General features: G+C 36.9%; 9 protein-coding genes across 9 annotated transcripts; 5 read left to right on the forward strand and 4 right to left on the reverse strand.

The window, feature by feature from the left end:
* Positions 1 to 15: 15 nt before the first annotated feature.
* PPL_09478 (uncharacterized protein) lies at positions 16 to 1677 on the forward strand (the record flags this gene model as incomplete). Its single annotated transcript, XM_020580272.1, has 1 exon — positions 16 to 1677. The coding sequence occupies one exon, from the start codon at positions 16 to 18 to the stop codon at positions 1675 to 1677; it is 1662 nt and encodes a 553-aa protein (XP_020428859.1).
* A 717-nt stretch (positions 1678 to 2394) lies between these two features.
* Positions 2395 to 5245, forward strand: PPL_09479 (uncharacterized protein; the record flags this gene model as incomplete). Its single annotated transcript, XM_020580273.1, has 2 exons — positions 2395 to 3097; positions 3186 to 5245. The coding sequence occupies 2 exons, from the start codon at positions 2395 to 2397 to the stop codon at positions 5243 to 5245; spliced, it is 2763 nt and encodes a 920-aa protein (XP_020428860.1).
* An 85-nt stretch (positions 5246 to 5330) lies between these two features.
* Positions 5331 to 8236, reverse strand: PPL_09480 (uncharacterized protein; the record flags this gene model as incomplete). The annotated part of the gene is made up of 2 exons (XM_020580274.1): positions 5331 to 6897; positions 7464 to 8236. The coding sequence occupies 2 exons, from the start codon at positions 8234 to 8236 to the stop codon at positions 5331 to 5333; spliced, it is 2340 nt and encodes a 779-aa protein (XP_020428861.1).
* An 83-nt stretch (positions 8237 to 8319) lies between these two features.
* Positions 8320 to 9960, reverse strand: PPL_09481 (uncharacterized protein; the record flags this gene model as incomplete). Its single annotated transcript, XM_020580275.1, has 3 exons — positions 8320 to 8790; positions 8960 to 9082; positions 9277 to 9960. The coding sequence occupies 3 exons, from the start codon at positions 9958 to 9960 to the stop codon at positions 8320 to 8322; spliced, it is 1278 nt and encodes a 425-aa protein (XP_020428862.1).
* Positions 9961 to 10126: 166 nt separating this feature from the next.
* On the reverse strand, positions 10127 to 10675 carry PPL_09482 (uncharacterized protein; the record flags this gene model as incomplete). Its single annotated transcript, XM_020580276.1, has 1 exon — positions 10127 to 10675. The coding sequence occupies one exon, from the start codon at positions 10673 to 10675 to the stop codon at positions 10127 to 10129; it is 549 nt and encodes a 182-aa protein (XP_020428863.1).
* Positions 10676 to 11106: 431 nt separating this feature from the next.
* On the forward strand, positions 11107 to 14844 carry sf3b3 (CPSF domain-containing protein; the record flags this gene model as incomplete). Its single annotated transcript, XM_020580277.1, has 4 exons — positions 11107 to 11503; positions 11582 to 11920; positions 12395 to 14107; positions 14492 to 14844. The coding sequence occupies 4 exons, from the start codon at positions 11107 to 11109 to the stop codon at positions 14842 to 14844; spliced, it is 2802 nt and encodes a 933-aa protein (XP_020428864.1).
* A 240-nt stretch (positions 14845 to 15084) lies between these two features.
* Positions 15085 to 16191, forward strand: hemE (uroporphyrinogen decarboxylase; the record flags this gene model as incomplete). Its single annotated transcript, XM_020580278.1, has 1 exon — positions 15085 to 16191. The coding sequence occupies one exon, from the start codon at positions 15085 to 15087 to the stop codon at positions 16189 to 16191; it is 1107 nt and encodes a 368-aa protein (XP_020428865.1).
* Positions 16192 to 16276: 85 nt separating this feature from the next.
* On the reverse strand, positions 16277 to 16873 carry PPL_09485 (uncharacterized protein; the record flags this gene model as incomplete). Its single annotated transcript, XM_020580279.1, has 2 exons — positions 16277 to 16438; positions 16517 to 16873. The coding sequence occupies 2 exons, from the start codon at positions 16871 to 16873 to the stop codon at positions 16277 to 16279; spliced, it is 519 nt and encodes a 172-aa protein (XP_020428866.1).
* Positions 16874 to 17283: 410 nt separating this feature from the next.
* On the forward strand, positions 17284 to 20175 carry PPL_09486 (WD40 repeat-containing protein; the record flags this gene model as incomplete). The annotated part of the gene is made up of 4 exons (XM_020580280.1): positions 17284 to 18069; positions 18129 to 19189; positions 19279 to 19444; positions 19543 to 20175. The coding sequence occupies 4 exons, from the start codon at positions 17284 to 17286 to the stop codon at positions 20173 to 20175; spliced, it is 2646 nt and encodes an 881-aa protein (XP_020428867.1).
* Between the last annotated feature and the right edge of the window lie 127 nt (positions 20176 to 20302).

Raw genomic sequence — 20302 nt, forward strand, 5'->3', positions numbered from 1 at the left:
ACTTTGGAGTCGGCAATGGATATTCTAGCGTGGCACGGAAATACCATTGAAACATACGAAGAGAATATCGATTATATACTAGAGTTGTTGGAGAATATCAATGTTCAATCGACACCATTCATTGTTAGGCAGCGTCTCGTTGAGGGATTGGCAAAGATTTCGATCTCAGGGCTGGCCGACCAACCCACCGATGTAGCTATTCTGAGCGCATTGATTAAACTCTACTTTGGAAGAGTGGAGGGTGTAAGCGGTGAGCTAAAGACTACGCTGCTCTCCTATTTCAATCAGTTTGCCAAGCGACGACAAAACACTGGCGGACTCGACATTTTGAAACAATCGTTTGCGTTGGCACTGACTTTGGCCGACACCGACTTGATGTTGATGATTCAGTTTTATCAGTGGATGTTCAAGTTGATGCAGGGCAACAGCGATCGTTGGGTGTTGATTCGTAGATTGGCGGTCGAGCTACTGGCGAACAACAAGCGAGCGATGCAGTTATGCCGATTGTTTACTGCGATTCGATTCGACAACAAAGCAGACTTGCAAGCACCATATATTTCAGAGTTGGTTTACCTCTTTGATAAGCTGCTACTGGCAATCAAAACAAAGGTGGCAAATGGACAGATCAAGAGATACAAAGAGTACTTGATATCATTACTACCAGCTGATCTACTGGATAGTTACCAACTCGACCAAGAGAAACAAGATGAAATAGATGAAGAGATAGAGAGTTATATAGCTGAACTGGAAGGTGAACCAAAGAAGAAGACGAAGAAGAATGACAGCAAAAAGAAGAAGACAACGAACAGTGTAGTTGTGAAAGCTGAAACACCAAAGAAAAAGAAAAGAGATATAGATGAGGAAGAAGAAGATGATAGTGATGAGAGTGAAGAAGAGATATCAGATAAAGACAGTGAGAGCGAGACTTCAGAATCGGTGGAAGATGAATCATCTGAAGAAGAAGAAGAGTCAGAGACCGATCCTAAAGAAATAGTAAAATCAATAGCTCGACTATCAATATCAAAGAAAGTACAGCAACCAAAGAAAGAGGATAGCGATTCAGAAGAAGAGGAAGACAGTGATACCGAAGTTGTTGATAGAACTCCGACAAAATTTAGAAGAGTAGTATCAAGTGAAGAAGAGTCTGAGGAAGAAGAAGAAGAAGAAGAAGACGATGAAGATGATGTGGAAGATAGTCAAGATAGTGACGAAGGTGTTGTAGTTGTTAAAAGAAAGATACCTATTAAGAACAACTCTAACACTGTAGAGATATCAGACGATGAATCAGAATCAGAGGTAGAAAAAAGTGATAGTGAGGATAAAGATGAAGATGATAATACAGATAATAGTGAGGGTGAGGAGGAAGAAAAAGAAGAAGAGAGTGAAGATGAACAAATTGAAAACTTTAAGAGATTATCAATCAACAACAACAAAAACAACAACAATAATAATAATAATAATAGAAATGATCAAAGTAATAGCAGGAGGAAGAGTACAAGTAAAAATCAATCCGATGAAGAATCAGAGGAGGATGATGACGAAGATGGTGTAGAAGACCTTTCAGAGGAAGAAGTTGATAGTGATATCACATCTGACGATATGCAAGATTTAGATGACGATAGCTCATACCTAACCGAAGATTCAGATTCAGATTCAGATGATATCTCTGATGACTGAACAAACAAACAAACAAACATATAATAAATAAAAGTTAATTCTTTTTATTATTTTATTTTTGAAAAAAACTAGCTAGAATTCGAATGTTTTTTTAAAGAAATAAAATGTTAATTAATTTATTAAATAAATAAATTATTTAGCGATCTGATCTTTAAGTCTACTTTCATTGATAATTTTTTGATTTGGAATGAAACCCCAACATGTTTATAAAAAAAAGTTTTAGCAATTTTCTTTCAAAATTAGGTTACAACCCTCAAAAAAATCGGGACTCATGTTTTCTGAAACACTAAATTATTTATTATAATTACTTTTATCATATTTTCTTCATTATTGTAACACCCATTCTTTTTTCTGTGTTTATGTGTATGTGTTGTGTGTGAACAAATAAGTTTGAATTCACCATGATACAATATCAACTATAAAGGTTTTTTTTGTTTTTTGGTCAATATAATGAAATCATACTAAATATAGTAACAAATAAATAATAGCACAAATATAGTTAACATATTTGTTTGTTTGTAAACTTGTAATATTATTTATTTATAGTAGTAGTAAATATCAATCAATCATAGCATTGTTAAAAATAGAACTAAAAATATCTTTTTTTTTTTTTTTAATCATATTTAAATATCTTTTTATTTATTTATTTATTAATTCAAAATTGTCTTAAATATATACATTTATATTTTGTATTATATAATATTAAGATTTTTATAAATGTCAGCTTCAGTAGTTAATAGTACTGCAGGACAAGCAGTATTGAGAGGTGATGGTATCAGAGTGTACGGTATGGATGCAGAGTTGGAGTTGAAGGCGCAGTCAAAGCGTGATCCAGCGTTTGAAAAGGAGTTGTCGCAGTGGATCGAACAGGCAACCGGCTTGACAATGGAGTTCCCAAACGATTTGATTGAATCGCTGCGTAGTGGCATTGTGTTGTGCACTCTCATCAACGTTCTCATTCCCGACACCATCAAGAAGATCAATATGCGACCGATCGCGCTGATGCAAGTGGAGAACATCGGTCTCTACCTCAAGGCGTGTTGGAAGGTTGGAGTGCCGTCGTCCGATCTGTTCGTAGTGAGTGATCTCTATTCGAGAAAAGGTGTGCCTGCAGTCCTGCAGAATTTGGCATCGATTGCGCGACACTCCCACAATTGCCCGGCGTATAAGGGACCGACCTTTGGCGCCAAACCAAGTGGCGCCGCGCCCGCCAAGAAATGGGATGAAATCAAATTCAACGCACCCATCATGGTGTCCGACCTCGAGCGACAACAGAATATACCGGAGCCAGACAGCGGACTCTGTGGAAACTGTGGAACCAAAAAAGATTGTTTCAGATGTGATCACAAGAGTGCTGGCGGTCCTGCTTCATCAGCTTCGACAGCAACCACAACAACAACAGTTTCATCTGTTAATAATGGTAAGTTGTGTATAACCATTAAATATATGCTTAAGTTCAAGTTGGATTACTAATGTAAATTGTAATGGAATAGATAAATTAATGAAAGAGAAACAAGATTTACAAAATAGATTCGATAAATTGAGTGGATTGTTGAAGGAACAAGAAGATAAGGTTGTACAGTTGAATGGAAAGGTAGATCAACAGAGAAGACAGCAGGAGCAAAAAGAAAAAGAGTTAAATGATTTAATTGAAAATCAAAAGATTCAGTTGGATCAAAAGCAAAGACAAATTCTTACGATGGAGGCACAAAAGACATTGAATACTACTGCTACACCACCGACTGCTACCACACCACCAGCATCGAAAACACCAAACTTTATTGCGTCACCACCACTAAACTCTGTTAGCAAACCAAGAAACAGTGGTCATTTCAACCAACCTCTATCGTTACCATCGACATCGAGCAAGCCATCTCCAAACTGCTCGAAATGCAACTTCCAAAATGCTAGCACCTCTAAATATTGTATTTCATGTGGATTTGAGCTGGCTAAACAAGTTGTACAACAACAACCAACACCTGTTGTTGTTGTTCAACAACCAACAACAACAGTGCAACCACCAATTGGATCAACTAATATCAGTACCAATCCAGAGTATCGTAGCTTGTTGAAAGACAAAGAGGATTTATCCGAGAAAGTCAAGTCAATGTTGTCATCCATTAAGCAACAGGACGATACTATTGTGCGTTTGAATCGTTCACTCAATGAGGAGAGACAACAACACGAAATGAGACTACGTGAACAAAAACAACAACTCGAACAACAACAACGACAACTACTCGACCAAAAGGAAAAGGAATTCAAATCGAAATTCGCAAGCAATCCAGTACAAAATCAACAACCACCACGTTCGGTCTCGCCCACCAACATCAATACAACACCAACCGTTTCAGCCGGATTAACAACCAATTCCAACAGATTCACTGTTCAAATGAACACTGGACTGAGATCTACTCAAGTCGGACCAGGAACCTATAGAGAACGTTCCGACTCCAATCCCAACTCTACATCACCAACAATACAATCAACTAAAGTTGGTACAACTATTTGGCCACCAATTAACATCAATAACAATAATAATAATAATAGTAATAATGTTAATACCAATAATAATAATAATCAACAACAATCTTCTCGTAAGGATCAAATGGAGATTGAAAGATTGTTGCAGTTGGTAGATCAGTTGGAGAAGAAGCTGGTTGAAGAATCTGCTCGTTCCAAAGTCAAAGATTCTACAATTAAGCTGCTCGAAGACAAAGTATCGACACTCCAATCGAGACCAAGAAAGCAAACTGCACCGAGCAGTGCTGCTGCTCACCAGAATCATATTGTCGTTGGAAGAAAGAGATTCAATACACTCACACCAGACACTCTCGACAATCGTTTGGTCGAAGACACCTTCAAGTGTCTCTCCAACATTCTCTTCTCGAAACCGATCGAGTTCCACGAGGTTTCGTCATTGAATGCACTGTTCAAGACTGAACCAGGTAGACGTAGATTCACTCAGATGCTAAGAATGACATTGAAACAGGTGCCAAACATCGTGCTCTCTGAGAACTCCTTTGAGTTCCTCTTGTATCTCATTAACACTACACTCCAAGAGATGGACTTTAGTAAGGAGCACGACTTGATTACAGCCAAGGTCATATTGAATGCATCGTCATCGCTCTACCGTCTCACTCAGAACAACCAGCAAGAGTACATCAAGGACTACATCCGTAGCTCGCCCGTGTGGAAGAGCATCAAGTTCTGGGAAGATTACTTCTGGACTGAGTTGGCCAAGCGTCATCGTAAGAGATTCGAAAGTTCAATTGAGGGTGTCGACAAGGAGATCGTGTCGAATCTACTCAGCTATTTTGGTGTCAATATGATTCATTTCTCATTGCCCAATCAAGAGATTCACAACTTCCTCGTAGATATGGCTCAATCCAACGGACTCACTACCAAGGAAGTCAACTTGGTATTGGATTTCCTCAAATCAAATCCAAAGAAATCCAATGACACCACACCATCATCCACCTCCACCAGAGGAACAGGAGCTGACCACGTACTCTCTCCAACCAATAAAAAAGAAAAGAAATCCTTATCTTTTCTTGGAAGGAAGTAAAAATAACAAATCAAATAAAATATATAACAATATTTATTATTTATTAAATGTTTACAACAACATTTTTTATTAATAATTGTTATATCTAATAATTTATTACTATAGATCCACACCAATGTCTTTCTAAATTATCATTTTTTAAGAATGGTTCACATTGATTGTCTTCAATTGAATATTTAAAATTACCATATCTGACACCACCAAAAGAATAGATAAAGCTTGATGTTGGTGATTCACGATAGTACCTCAAATAAGCACGTCCATCTAAGGCAGGGATATAATAGAGATGGACAGTTTGTTTGTCTTCAACATTGTATTTAATGAACCGAGCGTTTGTTCGATCGAAAATGAAGAAATTTCCGTTGTTATCATGACAGGCTGTGTATGGAATCGTGTCGATTTGTTGTTCTGTTACGGTTCGATTTGCCAAATCTAATTTAAATATGAGATTTTGATCTTGTGATACTGAATATAATGCGCCTTTGAAGATCATTGTTGATACTTGACTATAGTATTCTTTGGGTAATTTATGATAATGATCGAATTTCATTGTTTTGATATTAAATCGATCAATTCTATTTGTTTTGCCACCGCTCACCAAATAGATATGATCTAGACCATCGTAACAAACTGAAATATTAAAATCATCATTTATTCCTTCTAAATAGCCAATTTTTTCAATTGATTTCGATTTTATTGAGAATTTCATCCATTTACCAAGATTGTGGTGTCCACCGAACAAATAGATATATTCGCCTATTGAAATAATTGATTGGAATGTACCGTAAAAATTATAATCAATATAGATTTCATCTATAGAGTTATTGTTTGATATGTCAATCAGTGTCGCTCCTTTGTCACGATGTGTTGTAAATATATATGTTCCTTTTTTCGAAAGTTTGATTGATTGGTCGATCAATAAATTCAGCTGATTAAAGTCATGTTGTTTGATTGTTACTTGATACGATGAAGCAGAGTTTGTAATTGTCGATGATTTGAATTGATTGTTGTATTTATAAATGAGGTCCAGTAGCAATAATGACCTATCATTGTTATGTTGTTTGATTAGTTCACTAGCATTGAAAGGATCATACTGATCACTGAACAAAGTCTGATTATTATCAATGATGAATGATTTTAATGATGAACTTGATGTGATTGATTCCATTATAGTTGCTGTTGAATACTGTGATGATGTATCTTCAATTATTGACATACCATCATTACTATTATCTTTATCACTATTATCATCATCATCGTTACTTTTATTATTCTCAATATCATTGTTCAGTTTATTATTTATCTTTAAAATATTGACTATATATTTCAATTTATTAATATTATTATCTATATAATTAATGATTGTTTCTTTATCGTTGATGATTGATTTCTTTAATTTATGTTCCTCAGTTATCAGATATTGGTGTAGTTGTTCAAAGTGTTGTGTAATCTCATTCTCTGATACTGATAATGAATGGTAGCATAACGATGATGACTTTAATGAATCCCATATCGATTTGATTGATTTCGAGAATTCAGAATCTTCATTATTACTATTGGTATTATCGACGCTACTATCTGTTTCCATGACATTGCTACTGACCAATATATTGTCTAATGACTTTTTAATTATATTAATATGTTCGCAATACCTAGAATGATTTAGTTGTTGTTTGTAATGATCAAGAATACATATGGAACACATTAGGATATTGCATTTGTGGCATATAAATTTAAATGTTTTATTATGTCTCGTGCAATTTGTTGTCATTTTTGTGCTAATAATATAATCTAAATCGTTACCAAACAAACAAGATCAAGAAAAAATAGAAAAAGAAAAATTTTAAAACAAAAGAACAAACTTTTTGATCTGAAACTTATGTAAGAATAATTAATTATAATAATAGTTGTACAAAATAATAGGTTTATTCAATTTCTTCGATTTAAAATTGATGTTAATTTCTCTTTGGTGTGTAGTGATTGATGATATAGCTTGTTGAAGATCTCTCGGTGATTTCGATCTAATCTTAACAAAGTGGCTTCAAAGTAGATGTTTAACTGGTTATATTGATCTTTAAAAGGACTCTCTGATCTCTTAAGAAGTATATATGATAGATTCCTCTCGAGAAAACCATGTAGCCAAATTATTTCACTGACAGTTTCGACAGGGTGCAGGAGGAAATGGATATGATCGGATGCTATCATGTCACTCAGATACTGTTCTGACACTATCTGAGCAATCCATCGGATATTGGAGAGAGAGTACTGAACCACCGATGTCAATCCTTTACCGAGAATATTGGTAGTATAGATCTCCTTGAGATAAAGCAATGCATCGTAGTTTGAAGATTTAAGAGCATTGAAAACCGCTATTTTCCTAAAACGCTCTATTATGCTTGAATATTCTTTCGATTCGTCGACCATCGATTGTAAAACTTTGAATCTGCCAGTTGCATTTCTATGTTGATCGATATCGGTAACATAGAGTGACATCGGTGGAATATTAATACCCAAATTGAAATCCTTTTTCAACTCTCTCATTGTTTGAAGATGTTGAATGATCCAATCACTTATTGTATAATTGTTTGATTCAAGTGATTTCTGAAGATCACCGGTAAATAAATTCCACACATCTTGATTGAATTCTTGCTGGATTTTACCTCTGTTATCAATGAAATAGAGATACATTCCCAAATGCATATGTTCAGATATCTTTGGCAGTTCTTTTTTATTATAAAATGGTTGGAAGTCAGGATAAGCTCGTTGCCGAACCAACTGGATATAATAACTGGCAATATCTCTGTTTCCATCTGTTGTATTCTCCATGATACTTGAAATCCATTGATTACTAAGTAATAGCTTGACAGGAAGAGTTTCCATGATTATTTTAAAATGTTTGAGTGTTCCATTGATTGCAACTTCACAGAACAAGTTGATCGACATGTATTCACAACATTTCTCAAAGATTCTAAACATCTTTTCAGATGACATTCTAACAAGAGGAGAGATATTGTCTTTTGAAATATCTGTGAACCAATGGCAGTCTATCAATAGGTAATTCCAACAGATCTTCATCACCGAGATTGAAATGCATAGTTTATTGCTTGATTCCTTTGTTTATCGCTTAGATATGACATGTTGGCTTGCTGAGAGGAGTCGACCATACTCTTAAACCATTCGCATCCAAATCTAGCCTGATATGGTATTATATCATGTGATGCTGTAAAAAGTGATGTGATATCCAATTCTTTCATTATCGATTTCAACTGATCTAAATTCACAACTTTGCTTGCAATAATCATGGCGTCATCCACAATTAAATCTGTTGTTGGTAAATACTTTGAGAAATAGATCAAAGATGATATATAGTTATTTCTAATGATCCATGAAAGTGATTTGACTTGATTAAATTTATAAATGATTGATGTACAAGTTGCATGATATAAACTGATTGATGAGATATGATCACAAATAATATTTAAAAGTATCTTATTTCTTATTATTCTTTGAAATAAAATAGTTGTAACATCATTTTTATTCATTGTCTTTAAATAAATATATTAAATTTTTGAGAGGAGTGTAACAAGTTAAACAACACTTAATCACTAAGAAGAAATAAATAAAAAAAAAAACTTCAGATATTTTATCAATAAAAATATTAAAGTTGGCTGTTAGTTGTTGTTCTTTGTTTTTTTTTTCTATCAAGAATTTTACATGCCAGTTTAAAACATTAGATAGATATGGTTTATTCATTTTCTTCGATTTAAAATTGATGTTAATTTCTCTTTGGTGTGTAGTGATTGTAGATATAACCTGTTGAAGATCTCTGGGTGATATCTATGTAATCTAAATAAAGTAGTTTCAAAGAAGATGTTTATCTGATTATGTTTATCGTTAAGAGGATTCTCTGGTTGCTTGATTAAGTATGGTAGATTCCTCTCGAGAAAACCATGGAACCAAATTACATCATTGATAGATTCGAACGGGAACACGATGAAATTGATATGATTAGACGCTATAAAATCACACACATATTGCTCCGACACCAATTGTGCAATCGATCGGGCATGAGAGAGCGAGTATTGCACAACCGATGTCAATGCTTTACCGATAGCATCGGTTGAATAGACGTCCTGCAGATAAAACAATGCTTCGGCGTTGTAGGAACTCGAACACAAAATATTTTTATCACTGCACATCTCCTTGACATAAAGGAATGCTTCGTAGTTTGAAGATTTAAGAGCGTTTAGAATAGCTTTCTTCTTGAAACGCTCTATTACCTCCGCTTGGCTGGGTGATTCATCAATCATTGATTGTAAAAGTTTGAATCTGCCAGTTGCATTTCTATGTTGATCGATATCGGTAACATTTAGTGACATCGGTGGAATACTAACACGCAAATGAAAATCCAGTTTATGCTGCTCTTTCATTGTTTGAAGATGTTGAATGATCCAATCACTTATTGTATAATTGTTTGATTCAAGTGATTTCTGAATATCATTCACGAATAAATTCCACACATCTTGATTGAACTCCACCTCGTTTCTACCTCTTTTATCAATGAAATAAAGATACATATCTAAGTGCATATGTTCAGATATCTTTGGTAGTGCTTTTTCATTGTAAAATGGGTTGAAGTTAGGATCAGCTTGTTGTGTGACCAACTGGATATAATAACTGGCAATATCTCTGTTTTCATCTGTTGTATTCTCCATAATACTCGAAATCCATTGATTACTAAGCAGGAAATTGTTGGGAAGTGTGTCTATGATCGCTTTAAAATATTTGAGTGTTCCATTGATTGCAACTTCGTAGAGCAGTTTGATCGACATGTATTCACAACATTTCTCAAAGATTCTAAACATCTTTTCAGATGACATTCTAACAAGAGGAGAGATATTGTCTTTTGAAATATCTGTGAACCAATGGCCAGTCTATCAATAGGTATTCCAACAGATCTTCATCACCAGATTGAAATGCATAGTTTATTGCTTGATTCTTTTGTTTATCACTTAGATTTGGCAGGTTTGCTTGTTGAGAGGAGTTGGCAATACTCTTAAACCATTCACATCCAAATCTGGCATGATACGGCAGTATATCACGTGATTCTGTAAATAGAGAAGTGATATCCAATTCTTTCATTATCGATTTCAACTGATCTAAATTCACAACTTTACTCGCAATAAACAACGCATCATCTACTGTTATATTTTTTATAGGTAAATACTTTGAGAAATAGATCAACGATGATATATAGTTATTTCTAATGATCCAACAAAGTGACTTGACTTGTTTAAATTTATAAATGATTGATGTACAAGTTGCATGATATAAACTGATTGATGGGATATGATCACATATATTATTTAAAAGAATCTTATTTCTTATTATTCTTTGAAATAAAATAGTTGTATCATTATTTCTATTCATTGTCTTTAAAAATAATAAATAGATATTTCAGAGTTAGGACAAACATCCAACCAAAAATTCGAAAAGAATAACTTTCAAACAAAATTCAAAGAAATTCAAGAAAAAAAGCATAAATAAAAAGGAAAAATAAAATGGGAATTAATCAAAAGATAAAATAATAGATGTTATCTTGATTTAGATCTATTATTAGATAATAAACACACCCTTTAGAGGATATTCATAAAGCAAATTGGTTGTGACAGTTAACTTTGGTTAAACTTGAAGATTGTTTTTATTGATGTTTTTTCAACAACCACACATTTCAAATTTTCAAAAAAAAAAATGAACTTAAAATTAATCATATTTTTTTTTTTGATCGATTAGATTACAATAGAATAGAATATAGATAGATATATAGTAATTAAGATATATATAGAGATAGATAGTTAAAGATGTATCTATATAATCTTACTATACAAAAGCCAACATCTATATATCATTCAATTGTTGGTAATTTCTCTGGTACCAAACAGATCGAGATATTGGTTTCACATGGCAGATCTCTAGAGTTGCTCAGACCCGATGAGACCAATGGTAAGATCACATCGGTACTCTACACAGAGGTCTTTGGTTTGATTCGTTCGATTGCGCCATTCAGATTGACATCTGGCACCAAAGACTATATCATCATCGGTTCGGAATCGGGTCGTGTCGTCATTCTCGAGTACAACCCAAACAAGAATCGCTTCGAAAAAGTACATCAAGAGACATTCGGTCGTACCGGTTGTCGTCGTATCGTACCAGGTCAATATCTAGCTACTGATCCACGTGGTCGTGCATTCATGATAGGTAACTAAAACAATATAACATCATTCATGTCATATCAAAACTAATAATACTTATTGTTATTAATTAATTTAATTGTAGGTGCAATTGAAAAACAGAAATTAGTATATATTTTAAATAGAGATTCAGCTGCTCGTTTGACTATATCTTCACCGTTGGAAGCACACAAGTCACACACTATTTTGTTTGCAATGTGTGGTGTCGATGTCGGATTTGAAAATCCAATTTTCGCCACACTTTCGGTAGACTATAGCGATGATACCGATCTCGAGGAGATGGAAGACAATCACAGTAAGATGATGTTGACTTTCTACGAGTTGGACCTGGGATTGAACAACGTAGTCAGAAAATGGAGTGAGGAGGTCGAGTCGAGTTCGAACTTGCTGATGACGGTGCCAGGTGGAAGCGACGGTCCCGGTGGTATCTTGGTTTGCTCCGAGGGCTACATCACCTATCGAAACATCGGACATCCGCTGTTGCGCGTACAGATTCCGCGACGTACCGGAACACCCTACGACAGCAAGGGTGTCATCATCGTGTCGCACTCGTCACACAAGCAGCGCGATATGTTTTTCTTCTTGGTGCAATCGGAGCTGGGCGATCTCTACAAGATCTCGCTGCAATACGAAGGCGAGACTGTCTCGGCGATAAAGATTAGCTATTTCGACACGATACCGACAGCCAATTGTATCTCGGTGTTGCGTAATGGATTCTTGTTTATGGCGGCAGAGTTTGGTGACCATTCACTCTATCATATTCAATCGCTGGGAGACGACAGCGCCTCTGACATCCGTGAGATCGACGGTGTCAGCTACTTCAACGTGCGAAAGAACCTGGTGAATCTGCTACAGACAACCACAATGAACTCACTATCGCCAATCCTAGACTTCAAAGTGATGGATCTCGTCAACGAGGAGCAACCTCAGATTTACGCTCTCACCGGTGTCGCTGACCGCTCGGCTATGCGCGTTCTCCGCTATGGTTTGCCCATTGCCCAGATTGCGGGAACACCACTACCAGGTATCCCCTCTGGTTTATGGACTATTCCTCGTTCACAAGAGGATTCTATCGATAAGTATATTGTTGTTTCCTTCATTGGATCGACTTTGGTACTCTCCGTCGGTGAGACTGTAGAGGAGGTAGTCGATTCCGGTATTTTGGCAACGACTACATCGATTCTCGTCAGACCGATCGGTGCCGATTCAATCATTCAGGTATTCCCACATGGAATTAGACATATCAAGGGTGATCGTAGAATCAACGAGTGGCGTGCACCCGGAAGAAAGACTATCTCTCTGGCAACTTCGAATGCCACCCAAGTCGTTATCGCACTCGGTGGTGGTGAAGTCATCTATTTCGAGTTGGACGCAGCTGGTAATCTCTCAGAGGTTGCCAAGAAGGAGTTCCGTCGTGAGATCTCTGCATTGGAGATTGCTCCAGTGCGAAAGGGAAGACAAATGGCGAGATTCGTGGCGATCGGCGATTGGGAAGGACCTGTGCGTGTTCTCTCGCTGGACAAAGACAATCTTCTCAACCAAGTATCGGTTTTAGACACTGAAAGAATGCATATTGAATCGCTCATGATGAATGAGATGACCATCGGCGTGGAGATGCCAGAGGGAACCGCAAGCAGCAGCAGCGCCATTGCCAAACAACAGCAACTACAAAATCAAAGTAATCAAGTTCTCTTTTTAAATGTCGGTTTGAAGAATGGTGTTATGAAACGTGCGGTTGTCGATCCGATCACAGGAGAGTTGTCCGACACCAGAACCAGACTGCTCGGAAGAAAACCAGTCAAGTTCTCACGTGTCAAATTAAAGAGTGGCAATGCTGTGCTTGCGTTGTCCAGTCGTGTCTGGTTGTGCTATGTCAACCAAGGACGATACGATATGGTTCCAGTTTCAGTGGAACCGCTTGACAATGCCTCTGGTTTCAGTTCGGAACACTGTCCCGACGGTATTGTTGCCACCAGTGAAAACAACCTAAAGATCTTTGTCATTGAGAAACTCAGTGAGAAATTCAATCAAGTCAACGTGCCCTATAAGTGCACACCAAGAAGATTCGTAGTGCATCCACAGACACACTATATTGTATCAATAGAGACAGAACACAACTATTTAAATGAATTGCCAACACCCAAAGAGAATGGTAGTAATAAAATGGCAGAGGACAAAGATCCAGAGGTGAAACGTGAAGGTGACGATATGGACTATGAAGTCGATCAGTTTAGTTTGAATCAAAACGATAAACCACCGAAAGCTGGCGATGGCAAGTGGTTGTCCTATATTAGAGTACTCGAGCCAGTCAGCTATAGAACTTTGGATTTGGTGAAATTGGATCAAGACGAAGCTGCCTACTCGCTGGCAACATGCATCTTCCACGACCGTGAAGGTGAGGTATTCTTGGCGGTCGGTTGCGGCAAAGGCGTACAACTGAATCCTCGCAAGGTTGAATCGGCATCGATCCATCTCTATCGTTTCACAAACAACGGACAAACACTGCAACTCGTCTACAAGACCGAAGTAGAGGAAGTTCCCTATGCCATTTCTCACTTCCAAGGTCGTCTGTTGGTCGGTATCGCCAACCAGCTGAGAATCTACGAGATGGGTAAGAAGAAACTGCTCAGAAAATGCGAGAACAAAACACTGCCCAATAGAATCATCACTATGCATACTCAGGGTGATAGAATCATCGTTGGTGACGTGCAAGAGTCGTTCCACTATGCGAAATACAAAAAGTCAGAGAATCAACTCTATGTGTTTGCCGACGATACATCGCCACGCTTTGTCACGGCGTCGGCCATGCTCGACTACGACACGGTCGCCGGTGCCGACAAGTTTGGAAACATCTTTATCAATCGTCTTCCCGCGTCGGTTTCCGACGAGGTCGAAGAAGATCCCACCGGATCCAAGCTCAAGTTTGAATCGGGCTACCTGAATGGCGCACCGCACAAACTGGAGAACATCATCAACTTTTATGTTGGTGAGACAGTCAATCATATCTCAAAGACATCGCTCTCCGTTGGTGGACCGGAAGTTCTTGTCTATGCAACGCTGAACGGCACGATCGGTGCGCTGGTGCCATTCGTATCGAGAGAGGACGTCGATTTCTACACCTCGCTGGAACTTCAGATGCGTCAAGAGAACCCACCACTCTGTGGACGTGATCATCTCGCCTATCGTTCCTACTACTTCCCAGTGAAGAATGTCATCGATGGTGATCTCTGTGAACAATACATCAGCTTGGATCCAACCAAACAACAATCGATCGCCGAAGAACTCTCCAGGTCACCATCAGAGATTTTAAAGAAACTCGAAGATTTAAGATCATCTAAATTATATTAAAATAAATCAAAAACAAAAAATATAACATAATTATATATATATGAATATTCTCACCATCACTTTTATGTCATCATTAAATGCATCATTCGTCTTCGTTTTTTTTTCATTTGAATTTAAATTTATTAAATTTGTGGGGTGAAACACAATGAAATAAAAAAAAGTCATGATTGATAGAAGATTTTTAGATATATATTAGATCAGTACAAAGATAATATATATACTATATATATAATTATAAAGATGTCGGATCAAAGATTTGCAGAATTAAAGAATGATTTAATTTTAAGAGTTTGTAGAGGTGAAAAAGTAGAGCGTACACCAGTCTGGATTATGAGACAGGCAGGTCGTTATCTCCCAGAGTTCAAAGAGGTTCGTGCAGATGTAGACTTTTTCACAGTTTGTCGTAATCCAGAGTTGGCTTGTAAGGTTACTTTGCAACCGATCGATAGATTCCCAGGTTTGGATGCTGCCATCATCTTCAGTGATATCTTGGTGATTCCACAAGCGATGGGTTTGGAGGTGCAGATGATCCCGGGCAAAGGACCACACTTCCCAGATCCAGTACGTGAACCATCGGAGATGTCTCGCGTCAAATACCCTGTAGATATAAAGAAAGAGTTGCAATATGTGTTCGATGCAATCACTCTGACTCGTCAGCGTCTCGAGGGTCGTGTCCCACTGATTGGATTCTCCGGTGCACCGTGGACACTGCTCTCCTACTGTATCGAGGGTGGCGGAATCAGCGGTTCCGGAATGAACCACGCCAAACTCTGGCTGTACAAATACAAGGAGGAATCACATCGCTTCCTCAAGATGCTGACTGACACCGTAGTTGGCTATCTCATTGGTCAGGTCGATGCCGGTGCCCAGCTTCTCCAGGTGTTTGACTCGTGGTCTGGCGATCTCTCGCCCGATCTCTTCGATGAGTACTGTCTTCCCTATCTGGTGGATATTGCCAAGCGTGTCAAAGAGGTGCATCCAACGATCCCTATGATCTGCTTTGCCAAGGGATCAAACTTTGGTTTGACGAAACTCGCTCAACTCTCTCAATACGATGTTTTGGGTATCGATTGGACTATTGAGCCAAAGGTTGCACGTGAGTTTGTTGCCGGTACCAACAAGGTACTCCAAGGTAACATGGATCCAGCCGTTATGTTTGCCGGCCAAGAGGTTATCGATCGTGAAGTCGAGCGTATGATCAACTCATTCGGAACACAACGTTACATTGCCAATCTCGGTCATGGTATGCAACCATCGATGACCATCGATTCCGCCGCCAATTTCATTAGCTCAGTTCACAACATTTCAACAAGATTAGCAAGTGAAAAAGTAAATAAACAAGAATAAACAATAAAATATAAACAATTTTAAAATAAACTAATATATATATTATAAATAGTAATAATAATAATAATAATAATAATAATGTGTTTTATTCTTCATCTTCTGTTATATCTTTTAAAAACTTTGGACCTTTTACAATCTCTAAACCTCTAACTTGATGATATTTCTCGAATGACAGTAATTCACTTTGTTTCGAGAGTTCATCGGTTTCAAATGGTTCAACTATAATTATATATCCACTTGTTGAATACTTTTAAAATAATAATGATGATTGTTAAATTATAATCAATGTAATTTAAAATTTGGTAATGTATATAATGAGACTTACATTATTTTTTAAAATATCAATGTTTTGTGTGATTGTTTTGTTTGTTTCTAACAGTTTACCTTTTACGCAACTGTATATTGGGTAGGTGGAGTTGTCGTCGCATGTTATATAGGCAACGATTGTATCTCTATGTAATTTGAATGCACCTTTCTTCTGAGTGCCTTGAGTCTGATTGTTTTCAAGGTCACCGGTATATTCGATTTTCACCATACTCTTGGTTAACGCTGGATGTGTCGGTGCTAAACCAACTACACATACACCATTAGAATGTTTATTTATATACTGATCATTATTCTCTTTACCTGCAATATCAATTGCATAATATTGATCATAATATCTTTCAATTACAGTTCTCATTCTTTCTTTGCAAACCAAAATATAATATAAATATAAAACAAAACAAAATTTATAATGATATTAATAATAATTATAAAATTAATTTAAACACAAATATATTGTAAATTCAACTTAATATATATTTTTTAATTATATTTCCTTTAATTTAACATTATTTATGTTATAAATGATCAACGCTTTATCACACAAAGTTCATTACAGTGTAACGTTTTAGATCAATCGGTTTTTTGACAAAAAAATAATTCAAAAAAAAATCGAATAAATTAATATTTTGTAACAACACTCGACTCGATTGTTAATATTTATAAATTATTCGGTCATTTTTTCAAAAATTTGTTTTGTTTTTATTTTATTTATTTTTTATTCAATATATTAGTATTTTTTTATATAATATAGTTGTTGAATGAAAAATGGATAAGAAAGCAACTAAATCAACAACAGCAACAACAACCAAGGGTAAAGTTGCGACTTCAAAGAAACAACCAGTTGAAAGTATCGTTGCTAAACCAACTGCATCAGTCAAGAAAGTTGCAACCACAACAGAGAACAAACAACAACAACCAGTAGCAAACAAAACTAATGGTGCAGAAAAGAAGAATAATAACAAGAAAGTTGAAACTGTTGTTGCTCAACCAACTGCAGTGCCAGTAAAGAAAGTAGTAGAATCAAATACTGCTGCTGCTGATGCTTCTGGTAAATCATTGGGAAAGAGAAAGGATACTCAATCAAAGCCAAAGGCTGTTATCCAAGAGGAGAAAGAAGACAAAGAGAATACCTTTAATTTCACTAAGGAAATAGAGGAGGAAGAAGAGGAAGATCAAGTTGCTCCAGAGCAAGAGAGTGGAGACGAAGATGATTTGGCTGATTTCGATAGTGATGCCGAAGACGACGACGAAGATAAGGAATTGGATGATGAATATAAAAAGTTGTTAGAGTTTAAAAAGGCTTTGGCCAACGTAGAAGATGGAGATGACGAAGACGACGATGACGAAGATTCAGATGATGATTCAGAGGAAGGATTGATGTCTTTGGAATCAGACGATCTCGAATCCGATGAGGAAGACGACATTGAAAGTGACGGTGTCTCCACCACAACCAACGGTACAGCCACCTCGAAAACAGACGCATCATCAGAGGACGAATACAACGACGATCCAAATCAATTCTATGAAACAGATGATTCTGAGGAAGACGAAGTAAGTATTAACAACTTAATCGAGTATATGAAAAGTTACTAACTTTTTTATTACTTTAGAGTGTTGTAAATAGAGTTGGTAATATTCCAATGCATTGGTATGACGATGAAGATCACATTGGTTATGATGTCAATGGTAATAAGATTATGAAGGGTGAGAAGAGGGACGCTCTCGATAAATTCTTGGATCAAGCCGATCCAAAGTTCTGGAGAACTGTATACGATAAAGTCAATGATAAGAAGGTCGAGTTGACCGACGAGGATCTCGAACTCATCAAGAGTATCAGACAACGTCGTTTCCCAGGTGGTTACAATCCCTACGAAGATTGGTACGATCCAGGTCCCAACCCAGACAGCATCCATCCTCTCTCGAATGCACCGACTCCCAAGCGTTCGTTCCTTCCACACAAGGCTGACGAGCTGAGAGAGGTGCGTCGTCTCGCCATTGCAATTCGTGCCGGTTGGATCAAACTCGATGACACCAAGGAGGAGAAGGAAAGCAAGGCAAACTACGATCTCTGGGCACCCAAGTCAGAGGCGGAGCGTCAGGAAGACGAACTTTTGGAGCGTACCGAAAAGAGAATCTCTCGTATTCCTGCACCAAAGCAAAAGCTGCCTGGTCATGTCGAGTCGTTCAATCCACCCGAGGAGTATTTGCTCACTCAGAACGAGTTGAAGGCATGGCATTTGATGGATCCATCGCGTCGTCCACACAACTTTGTGCCACAAAAGTACGAACACATGCGTCGTATCCCAACCTATAACAATATTATCAAGGAGCGTTTCGAGCGTTGTTTGGATCTCTATCTTTGTCCACGTAAGCAGCGTTTAAAGAAGCTCGACAAGGACGGTACCCATTTGCTACCGAAACTTCCAAAACCACAAGATCTCAGACCATTCCCATCCTACGAGGAGTTGCAATACAAGGGACACACCAGTCGTGTACGTTCCATCTCTGTTTCACCAAGCGGACAATGGTTGGCATCTGGATCGGACGACGGTACCATTAAAATCTGGGAAGTTTCAACCACTCGTTGTGTTCAAACTTACAATGTTGAACATACCGTATTCTGTGTACAATGGAATCCAAATAAGAATTTAAATATTTTAGCTGCATCATAGTAAGTTCATATAAACTTTATTAACAATATTGTTTACTTTGACATTCAAATTTACTAATTAATTAATTTCATTATCATCTTTTTTATAGTGATACTAAAATTATTATTATTACACCAAAACTTTATGGTGAAGAACCAAATCCAGAATTGGAATCAATTTTCGCAAAATCATCAAATGATGGACAATCAGGTGCAACCAAATGGTATTTGTTAAACAAAGAGAATGGAATTAGAATTGAAATCGAAAATGAATTTGTAAATATCAGCAGAAAAAAGATTTATTGGTTTATTTTGTATTTATTAGTTCTAATTTATTTATATTTTTATTACTACTTTACTTATCAATATTATAGAAAGTTAAAACTATTAATTGGCATCATAAAGGTGAATACTTTAGTACAGTGGCATCTGAGGATCAAGCTAAAGCAGTAAAGATTCATCATTTAAGCAAGAGAAAAACACAAGCACCATTCAAGAAATCAAAATCCGCCTATCAAGTATCAAAGTTCCATCCATCGAAACCAATCTTTTTCTTGGCCGACCAAAATGTAATTCGTGTCTACGACTTGATGAAGCAAAAGCTCATCAAGAAGGTCATGACAGGAAGTCGTTATATCTCATCGATCGATGTCCATCCAAGTGGTGACCATTTGATTCTCGGTGGTTACGACAAGCGTGTATCTTGGTTCGATCTCGACATGTCACAACCATACAAGGTTATGCGTTATCACAAGGAGGCTGTCCGTCGTGTAGTCTACCATCCATCGCTACCACTGTTTGCTTCGTGTTCCGACGATCTTTCGATCCACGTGTTCCACGGTATGACCTACGACGACTACATTCAGAATGCCTTGATCGTGCCACTGAAGATTCTTCGTCGTCACAGATCTGATGATGGTCTTGGTGTTTTGGACATTGTTTTCCACCCAACTCAACCTTGGATTTTCAGTGCCGGTGCTGATTCAACCATTAGATTATTCAATTAAAAAATAATTTAATAAATAAAAATATATATAAATATTTAAAAACTATAAAATCAAATCATTTTTCAAACAATTTGTTTATGCTCAAACATGAAGATCTTCCAATTTGTGATATCGAATCTCAGGAGTA

The sequence above is a fragment of the Heterostelium album genome, assembly GCF_000004825.1.
Source record: "Heterostelium album PN500 unplaced genomic scaffold PPL_scaffold11, whole genome shotgun sequence".
Lineage (NCBI taxonomy): Eukaryota > Evosea > Eumycetozoa > Acytosteliales > Acytosteliaceae > Heterostelium > Heterostelium album.